General features: G+C 38.9%; 2 protein-coding genes across 3 annotated transcripts; one reads left to right on the top strand and one right to left on the bottom strand.

Moving 5' to 3' along the window:
* The first annotated feature begins 1,611 nt into the window (after window positions 1-1,611).
* Window positions 1,612-7,438, top strand: LOC145490429 (uncharacterized). The gene is made up of 9 exons (XM_081469554.1): window positions 1,612-1,892; window positions 3,712-3,787; window positions 4,144-4,251; window positions 4,377-4,450; window positions 4,696-4,732; window positions 4,835-4,887; window positions 5,457-5,529; window positions 6,125-6,275; window positions 6,620-7,438. The coding sequence occupies exons 1-9, from the start codon at window positions 1,683-1,685 to the stop codon at window positions 6,888-6,890; spliced, it is 1,053 nt and encodes a 350-aa protein (XP_081325680.1). The 5' UTR covers window positions 1,612-1,682; the 3' UTR covers window positions 6,891-7,438.
* LOC145490443 (uncharacterized) lies at window positions 6,762-9,789 on the bottom strand. 2 transcript variants are annotated; one of them, XM_081469563.1, is made up of 7 exons: window positions 9,582-9,789; window positions 9,330-9,482; window positions 8,973-9,009; window positions 8,208-8,326; window positions 7,994-8,085; window positions 7,405-7,480; window positions 6,762-6,884 (listed from the first exon to the last, which is right to left on the bottom strand). In XM_081469563.1, the coding sequence occupies exons 1-6, from the start codon at window positions 9,746-9,748 to the stop codon at window positions 7,416-7,418; spliced, it is 633 nt and encodes a 210-aa protein (XP_081325689.1). In that variant the 5' UTR covers window positions 9,749-9,789; the 3' UTR covers window positions 6,762-6,884; window positions 7,405-7,415. The 2 variants fall into 2 exon arrangements, with proteins under 2 accessions (XP_081325689.1, XP_081325693.1); XM_081469567.1 differs by lacking the exon at window positions 6,762-6,884 and having other exon boundaries at window positions 9,336-9,482.
* Between the last annotated feature and the right edge of the window lie 95 nt (window positions 9,790-9,884).

Genomic DNA, 9,884 nt, shown 5'->3' with positions numbered 1-9,884 from the left:
GTAATTTGCGTTGTGTATAACTTCATTTGCCCTTTTTACTTGTTATCCACCACAGATGAGCGGAAGGACCGTCTCACTAGAATTTCTTCTTCTAAAATCGACTTGTAGCACCATTTTATTTGCACACAACTTGCTAGAATGAGTGGTTTGGTTTCGTAATTCCACGTAATCGAAGTTTATTGTGGTCTTTCCTGTCACTTCCGCCCACCACATCCCTAGGGAGCTGAAGGGATATTTATAAAGTAGATTTGGACTATTTCACCTGTTGACCACTGCAAGCGTATTCGACGATTGAACCTTACCGTTACTCGCAGACTCGCAAGCTATTTCAGTAATTAACTATTTCGTGATAACTTTCTCCGGTTTAAAAAAAGAGGCAAGTACGGCAGGAAAATGAAAACAAAAGTAAAAACCGTAAAATTGCATCCCAGCCTGCCGCATTCTCAACAAGCTCTACTGCAGTTCAATCTCCACCTCTTCGTACAGTTCGTAGTCAGTAACTACGCCACTATGGCCACTCTGAAACTGGACAATGATGTCCGCTACATCAAGCGCAAGGAGCAAGAAGGCTATAACGTCTATAACCATCAGTGGCTAGAGTAACTCTTAGGTGAAGCTCACTTCGCCTGGCAACGATGGCATACATCTACCATATACCGCAAAAAGAAAACGATTTCCAGCGCAGAGCACTTTGTTCTGGACTGGTACTTTGTTCTGTTCACGAGTAGTAGTTAGTTGAAATTGAGAGGGACTACAGTGTTGCGTCTAATTAGAATGATGGTTCACTCGTCGAGATTGTGCATGAGGAAGGTGCAAGTGTGGGTAGTTTTTAATGTTGCTGCTTGCCTAGCTTGCACTCAAAGAGTTTCTTTCTGGATTACTGCTATTTTCCTCCCGCCTCAACGGCAGTAAAGATTGCCGTATTTCTAGTGTCCACTAAATTTGATCTCGATAAAGAGAGCAGCATTAAAACCATCTTTGGCCGCTGTGGTTACCCAATAGATTCGTATTCCTGTCACAGCATCGCAGTCTTCCCTTCAAAAATAAAGATCTAAAATATCAAAAACCTCAGTAACCCGTTATAGTAGTTAGCGACCTGCACTTTGGACTCAGTAGAAACGAGTGTTCTTCGGGAGAGCCTGTTCGGCACGTCAGCCGGTTCCAGTCCCTCTTGTGCTCACAGAGTTTAGCAAAACTGAGGATAGAACTTTTACCACCAGAGAAAAAGGAACAGACGAGAAATGCGAAATCATGCGCTGATACTTCAACGTTGTAAGGCTGGTTTTACTGGCGTATAAGCCATTAATAACATACGCTGGCGCGGTAACGTGCTGTTAAGTGCCGCCTTTTTCCTACTTTACAACTAATGCTCCCGGGACAATAAGCACTCTTCCCAAAAAACGCTATTCACATTTTATTAGTTTTATAGCGGTCATTTTCGTTTTTTTCCTTCCTCTACAGGGTAACTCCTGGCTACCTCATACAAGTACAGAAAATGAAGTTTTTCAGCCACTGTTCGTCATATTTGACTCAGTCAACCGATTTAAGATGCACAAGTCCAGTCCACCAATCTTTCACTTCAAAACGAAAACGAGGCTGGTTGTCAAGGATCTATCGAACGCGACAAAATGGATTGCAAGTAGACCAAAGAATTGTGAAACAAACCTTGAGAATTGTTAGCTATGGATCTCATAGATTTAATTGGTGACTCGAGAACGGACAGCCTACCGGCTGGGTTTCTAAGATCGATCAAAATCAAGTACAAACAAGAATCTTCCCGAGTTTTTCCGCCGGGAACGCCATACAGCACTACAAATGTCGGCACCAAGGCCACTCTGAAGGACGTGGGAGGTCAAAGAACTGGCTCGGCAGCTAGCGGGTCTTCTGTACCGGTATATTGTTAAACAACTCAGTAATCGTGTATTGCAATAATCAAGGTCACTTCGACTTTAATTATCACTTAGTACATGGTGTTTAGGACAAAAAATATGAGCTTTTGTCCTGATTTGTTTACACTGAAAATTTACGGGTCACTAACGCGAGGGTCACAATATCATCATAGTTGTGGGTTTTCTCAATTCCCACTAATAACAGACATTGACTGTTATAATGATCCGCCATCATAAGCGGTTAAGAGCAAATTCGTGTGGCCATCGCACTTCACAGAATTTTCAAACTAATTAAAGCATAATTAGAACGAGTTCTTTAAGTCAGCAGTACATTTACACAAATAGCATGCAGAGTGACACCCTACAGGCAGAACCTTTTCTTACGGTACATATACTTAGTGCAAAAAGGAGATAAGAGACTCTTCTTGCAGGGTGACAAATTGAATTTTAAAATGTCCTTCAATTATTCTACTACGGGGGGGGGGTTACCCCCAAAGTTTTTTGTGAGGTGTGCAGCCGGAACATTGAAACCCTTGCCCTATTTCAGACCAAAATCTGTGATTTTCAATCACTGTATTTGGAACCTCTTGTAAGCGATGACCTCTCATTAACAACAGCGACCACTTACAGAGCTAAAAGTTTGAAACTTTCTTTTGTTTTAAACCTTCCATAAGTAACCACTTGACAGATAATAGTGCCTAAATTAAATAATAAGTTGTTGCAACATTATCGCATTCCTGGGTAGTACAAGAGATGGAAATTTCTCAATGGGAGGTAAAGTTTATTTTTTTTCTCGAAATTGACTTTTTACATGAATAAAATATTTAAAACCTGGAATAAATGTCTGCAGTTAACATATGCTACTGAGGCAAAATTTTGACCCAATATGGTCTAAGCTCTCGTAAGTGACCACCTACTGTAAGTGACCACCTAGGCTTGACATTATGGGTGGTCGCTTACGGGAAGTTGAACTGTAATAGTAAACGACCCTAATATATGACCACACTAACCAGAAATGGCTTGCATTTAAGTAAACATTTGGGAAGGGCTATAAATCTGCCAATGTTGATTAGAATCCTGGTAGCCAATGAGCTGGATGAAGTTTGATATATTTTTTTAAATAGTCAAGTTTTTCATTTTCAAAAGGCACAGGTTACTTCAACTTGAAATCAAGGTCTGTGAAATTGTGTAAATACATACAGCTGAACCCCACTATTACAAACTCTCAGGGGGAACAAAAAATTGTTCAAAATAGCGGGAGTTCGAAATAGCCGATAGTGTATGACTGAAAGGCAAATCCAAGAAAAATGGTTTTGATTTCAAAATAACGGGGAAATCAAAATAAGTTCGAATAAGCCAGGTCCAACTGTATTTGTGGAGGGGAAAGGTCATCCTTGGAGACCAAGGGGCAGTTAGTGGGGGCACGGGAAAGTTGAAACGCGGGGAAAAGTTGGCAAAGAAAACTGCGTTGTTTCATACCAGCAGTTAACCACATACAGCTGTAAGGTTAAGGTTGATAGAAAGATGAATTTTGTTCAAACTATCAGGCAGACAACCTGGTATAGTTAAACTATGTATTCTATCAGGATTATAACTTGCTGATAATTAGCAAACCTATACATATCAGGGCTGTCAAAAAGGGCTGTAACCTATAACACCGGCCAAAGCTGAGTATGTATGATAGGCCCTTAATGCTACAGGTGAACTTCCCTATAGTTGATTCAATTCACTCACAAGGTATCAAGTTGGTTACAGGTGTGAAGATCAAGGCTACCGGTGACTCAAAACTTAATGACAGCCCTGCATATCATCTCATTTTCAGAGTTTCATGGGATGGAATGTTCCATCACGACTGATTCAACAGAATAGAACTACCGGTAATCAGCCACTGTCACCAGGTGAGATGAACTACTGGTATCTTGAATATATTTACCCTTGTTCAGATGAGGATAGTGTGGTCACATCTTGTTTCAGGGCTGAACATTCATTGTTTATGTGTGTGTGTGTGTTTTTTATATATTTTGTGGCCTATGGTGGCAAACTTTCATTGAGAATGTAATACCGTGAAGGCCTTTTTAAGATTTGTGCAACTCATGTATGGTAACTATCAACTATTCGCACAATGTAAACACATTTAGTGAATTATTTTGAATAATTACAGGGCTTTATTCTTACTGTCTCAATGTTAGTCTTGAAAGATTATATTTAGGGATTATCATTAACTACTGGTATATTATTTTAAATTAAATCTCAGGTGGATGTGAGGCCGAGAGAGGGAAGTTAGGGTCCAGAATGTCTGCACTCAGTAGACAATCCCTAGGCAGTGCACAGATGAAACCATTCTCAAGGGAAAAGGATGACTGTAAGTCAAAGACTTGTAAAGAGTACAATATTATTATTTTACTTACATTTGTAAGTTATAAATTTGGAGTGGAGTTAAATAGTGTTGTAAATACTAACAAGGATGTTATTTGGCATACAATTTAGTACCAAGGTTGGAGTCTGCCGCTAACTCTGTAAGGAAAAGTCCCTTGCAGAGGAAACTCACACCACTGGTTCAAGTAAGTGATCATGTTTTTTTATTCCCTAAAACCCCTGGAAGGCCCTCTAATCTCAAACAATTCCTCATGTGACTCATCTCAGCTTCTATCCTGTTCAGACGGTCAGACCAACTATTAACATACATGGGTAAATTTAAAGCAAATGTAAATTTAAGCTTTGTTCTGAATAGGGTGTCAGTATTGAGTTACCCTTCTTGTACTAATATTTAATCTGGTCTGTTTACTCACTTTGTCATAATGTATAGACTTCATTGCCTGCCATGGGAACCCCAAACGGGCAAGGTAAGCTGGCAAAAAGTAATAGAAGTATTTTTCTGAATACAAAATTCCTCAGTCAAACTCTTTATACAATGTAAGCCTTATGAAATACCTTCCTTTACATAGATAAAAGTATTTTGCAAGATATGGCAGAGGCAAAGAAGGTTGCCCTTGAGAAGGTATGTGGTAGAAGGGCTCCCATTGCGAACAATGTGTCATTGTAATTCAGCCACAGTACTTGGTTGTGGTTTTGGCATGACCTGCACTTACAGAGAGCTTTGTGGTCTGGCAAGTGGTCAAGTCATTTACAAGAAATAGTTAATTTTGCGATGATTACTAGTGCTCTTACTGCTGTGTTTTGCACAATTATAGAAGAGGACTAGAAAATGAAGATCTAGCACACACTGTATCAAGTGCTATAAACATTCTGCTAACAGGGTTGTCACTAACAATACTAGTAGGCAGGGGAATGTAAGAATTAGCCAAGGATAAGATTTCTCTGGTGTTAGGCTGCTGGAAGGAGTGAGGGATGGAGGTTAGGGAAACAAAAACAATTGTTCCCAATATGGATTAAATTTAAGTGCAGTTTTTACCCCACATGACTATAATAACATTAGGTTGTGCTGGAAGTGCGTGCATAAACCACTGTGTTTATTTCATACTAGGTCTTTTTTAGTATTGCTAAATACACATGTTGATTTCCTAATTTCCTTCTGCATGTATTTTTAAAGCCCCTTCTCCCTTTCAGTCCATCAAGAAGACAATTCATCCCCAGTCACTGGAAGCAGTGGATAAATGGTTGAAAACAGCTACTGACAAAGGTTAATGAATATTTTAATTCTTAGATATTCTGCTTTCTGTTTTTAATGTTTTAACAAAACTATTGTAAGTTGCAACTACATGTAACATACAGGAGTTTTAAGAGATGTAAGTTATTATTACATTGGCAACTACCACAAGTTGGACCAACACTTCCAGAGCACAAAGCATACACAAGTTCACAGTTTTCATAGATGCCCTTGCTACTATATAAATATTATATTACTGCAAGAAAAACTTTTATCTTTGGGCAGCTCTTATCTTAGCCTGCTCATTGTCAGGTATAGTCCTACATTTCATCACCCTCTGCCTCAGGTTGCATGCTACCATTATTCTAGAACACAGCTACTGATGTAAGTTGTAGGGTTTCAATGAAGTAAAATGTCCAACTAAATTGACATGGTAACTAGTACAAATTATTTTTATCACCATAAGATAAATTTAATGTTCTATAAGATTCACTCTGATTTGCTCAGGCAAAGGATCAACCTAAACTTTTTAAATTTAGAACAAACACCTTGAGCATCAACTTTAATAATAATTATTGTTACTTTTAAAGTTGAAGCTTGTGGTGTTTTTATTCAATTTTTGTTTAAGAGCACGAGTTGGCACTGAAGTTCTTTAGCACCCTGTCTGGAGTAAAGGCAGACAAGATGGGTACGCTCAAATTAAACCATGACCACTCAGAGGCTAACTGTGAGATCTGCGACAGTGGAAGAATTGAGGAAACTCTAGAGGCACTTGCAAGGTACTGTACATTAGTTGTTAAATTCCGAAATGTCAACCTGTATGAAGCAATGTTGTTGTCCCCTGTTCCAATGGGCCAATACTCATTAATGTAAGTGGTCTATACAATACATGCTTACACCATGGTTTACTGTGTCATAAAACTGTTCTGGAATTTCCTTAGAATGCTAATGTTTCAATGCCTAGTCTCAAATATAATATTTCTCTTCTAGACAACACTGTCAGTTACCTACAGTCACTAATAACTCTCAGTGACACATTAAATAATATTAAATATTATTTCATACAAAATGAAAAATGAAACAAGATTTTTTCATACTCTGCCCCATGCTTGGTATTCCACAGGGAGGACACGATTGCATCGCGGGGTAAACTGCTGTACAATCCCAAGAGGGCTCCAGACATCACCAAACAGTCCTACTACCAGAAAGCCAGACAGCGTCTTCCAGTACATGTGCGACAGCAGTTCCAGACATGGCATCATCTTCCGGTCTACAAGGTACCAAGTGATGCTGCCATAAACAAGAGTTCCATGTTCACACAGCCTCACAGGGCCTATGGACGGCATTTTACCATCCATCCAGAATGGGGACTTCACAAGCCTATTGTGCTGTAATGGAAAAGGTCCAGAAAATCACTGTGTGTGCAGAGTTAGAAATGGCTTAAAGCCTTTGATTGAAAAAAAAGACCTTTTTGCAGAAACTTGCATTCTGTGTTAACACCATTTTCCATGAGTGACAAAGTCATAAGACTAATATTGACCTATTTAATTTTTACTAAGTACTTTCTTGTTTGAGTATGTAGCTGTAAGGTCAACCTTTGTAAAGTTCAATATTTCCAAGCAAGTAGAAACATGTAACGTGTTAGCAAGTAAGGCACAACCATGCTTAAATTTCTGACTAAAAGTCAGACACACAGTCTTGTTACACTGTTTATGACTTATCATAAGAAATTTTTGTACAATAGAAATGATTTGGAATGGCCTAACAAATTTCATACACATATACTTTCAATTCAAACCGAAAGTACAAGTGATATGAACATGCTGATTGTTTTCTTGTAGGAATATTACAAGTAATCTTACAGTGCTAGCATTTACCCTCATCCTCCAAATGAAATTATTGCACTACCTCATGGTAATTTAGTCTTCAAGATCTAATCCAAATTCTTGATACATAGCTCTTGTTGTAGTGCCATTTATCTCAGCTGTGAATAAACACAAAAATGAAAATTATAAAACTTGTTTTTGACAGTGTGGTACTGAGCAGCCATTCCCCCTAACATAAGCCGCAATGCATGCAAAAATCTAAAAGCTATACGTAGCTTTCAGCACAGATCATGCCCTATGCACCCAATGCAACAATTGCATTGAAAGCTTGCTGACAAATAAGCCATGTTTTCACACCAAGTGGTGCCACTTAGATGCACAGTATTATTGTTGATTTGGGACAATATCCCATCCTGTGGCATGCTTGCTGACAATAATGACAGAGGTTCAACCCATAAGGCCATCCAAATAAAATGTTTTAATTAGTAACCTTTCAAAATAAAAACTAGCAAAATCAGAAGAGAACAACATTTTGCCATCTTCATGACAGCAAATTGTCAAGTTCAATATTCCGGTATCAGGTGTGATGATCACTTAAAGATTATTAGTTTTAATTAATAGGAAATGGCATTATTTTCTCACAAGTCTGAATCATGTTTATTTTAAATTACCCAATTTGCCGATGAGAAGCTGGCCCACATCCTTGATCTCATTGTATTCATGAAGCTTCTGTATGTGCTGCTGAAGCTCTTCTTCACTGTACCTGCCCGTCACATGGTAAAAAAAATCTAGATTCAATAGACACTCTTAGATGGAGTTCAAGTTCGAAGTAAAATATTCTGAGTTAACAGTTAAGCAACTATAATAACACGATCAACAACTTACTCTTTACTGAGTTCTGCGATGTCATTGTTTAGGATCTCTAACTTTCCATTTAAATCATCAATTTCTTCAAATAGTGAACCTTTGTCTGCAACCACTGTGCTCTGTTGTCTTGATTGAAGCTGAAAAGTTGAGTACAATCAACTAAATTCAGTCTTGAAAGGGGTCTTGAAATTTGTTAGGTGCTATTAAACCTCCATACAGTCCTCCCTAATGCTCCTTCTTTCCTCATTTTATTTGAGACAACAATATTTTTCCCCATGAGAGGTTTATACCGGTATTATGGTCATAAGCCACTTGTCACTATATTAAGCAGTTAAGCAGCCCGGGGCAGGAGGGGGGAATTCCCATATAAAAATCACGGGGTGCTCGTCGTACGTTTTAGGGGTTAGAAAAGCAGTTTTGGTACCTCTTAGGGTGTTCAGCCTCAAAAGGTCCACAGTGGGAGCTTTTGCAGTACTTTTTAGGGTACTGAGCTGAAAAAAAAATATGACAGCAGATAATGTGTTGTTTTAGAATTGGTACCTCTCAGCAGTGGAAAAAAATTTCAAGCCACACCCAAAAATCAGGATCTTGGTATCTCGTAGGGGTTCTTTCCAAAATTTCCAACAAGCACCCCCGTCATTTTTATATGGGAGTCCCCCTCCCCCCCTTCCCCCGGGTTGAGCAGATTGTGTATTCAAATTTTATTGCAATATAAAAAGTTGGCCCAACAAAATGAGAGAGGATTCCTACAACCTCAAACGATTGTGAAACTGATTTACTTACAGGTGACTTAAAAGGTTGCCTCAATTTGGAACTGCTCCTGTAAAAATATAAAGGAGTAAATGAGTCAGTGTTGTATAAATATGCTAGTGATTACATTTTCACATGCAAAACTTTTGAATTATTTGAAAACACAGCCACAACAGTAAGGTACGTCGTTGTCTCGTGATGACTCAAATTCTCCCTACACTTCCCATAAGGTTTCAAACGCTCACAATGACAACCAATGATGGCAAATTCCTAACTCCCGGGGGGCAAGAAATTGTCAAATACAGGGTGGGGTAAGGTTGATGCCTCTATTTGATCGATACATAATTATAAATCAAAGCTGTCATCTAATTAAGCTTATAAACTGCTGACATTTGCCTTGAGACCAAAGGTCGTTTCCTTGACGTCCCAGGTGTTGTGTTCGGCTTTGTAGTATTTTGCGTTCCCAAGAAACATTTCGTATCACTATCTTTGGCGTTCAGAGAATAAACCCTGGTGTCTTCTTTAGCAGTGAAGTGGCTGCATCTACAAAAAGATTGACCAAAATAAAAAACTTAATAAGCTTTTTGAGCTTTTAACTCTGAGCTTAGCTCGGTTGCGCCCCCAGAGAGAGTACACGCTTACATTATTTGCTCGCATTCCAAACGCTGTAATACTTTCTCAATTTGTCGGGAAGGAAACGAGGACATCTCCAATATTTCAGCTAAAGTAAGAGGTTCATTTCTCGCTTTCAAAGAGTTCAAAACGCAATCTTCAGCATTAGCCGCGTTTGACTGGATGTTTGCCGCCATTTTGTAAATTTGCGCGGTATCGAATATCGCTTTTTCATTGGCTGAGAAAATTTAGGACTGCGTTCATCACTGGCCAGTCATTACCGCTGTTGACACAGGCGCGATATTTTGTACGGTTGTCTTGACAACGGGTCAA

This window comes from Orbicella franksi, chromosome 1 (genome assembly GCF_964199315.1).
Source record: "Orbicella franksi chromosome 1, jaOrbFran1.1, whole genome shotgun sequence".
NCBI classification, from domain to species: Eukaryota; Metazoa; Cnidaria; class Anthozoa; order Scleractinia; family Merulinidae; genus Orbicella; species Orbicella franksi.
Note: the sequence above shows the minus strand (reverse complement) of the source record. Positions and strands in the feature narration are given on the sequence as shown.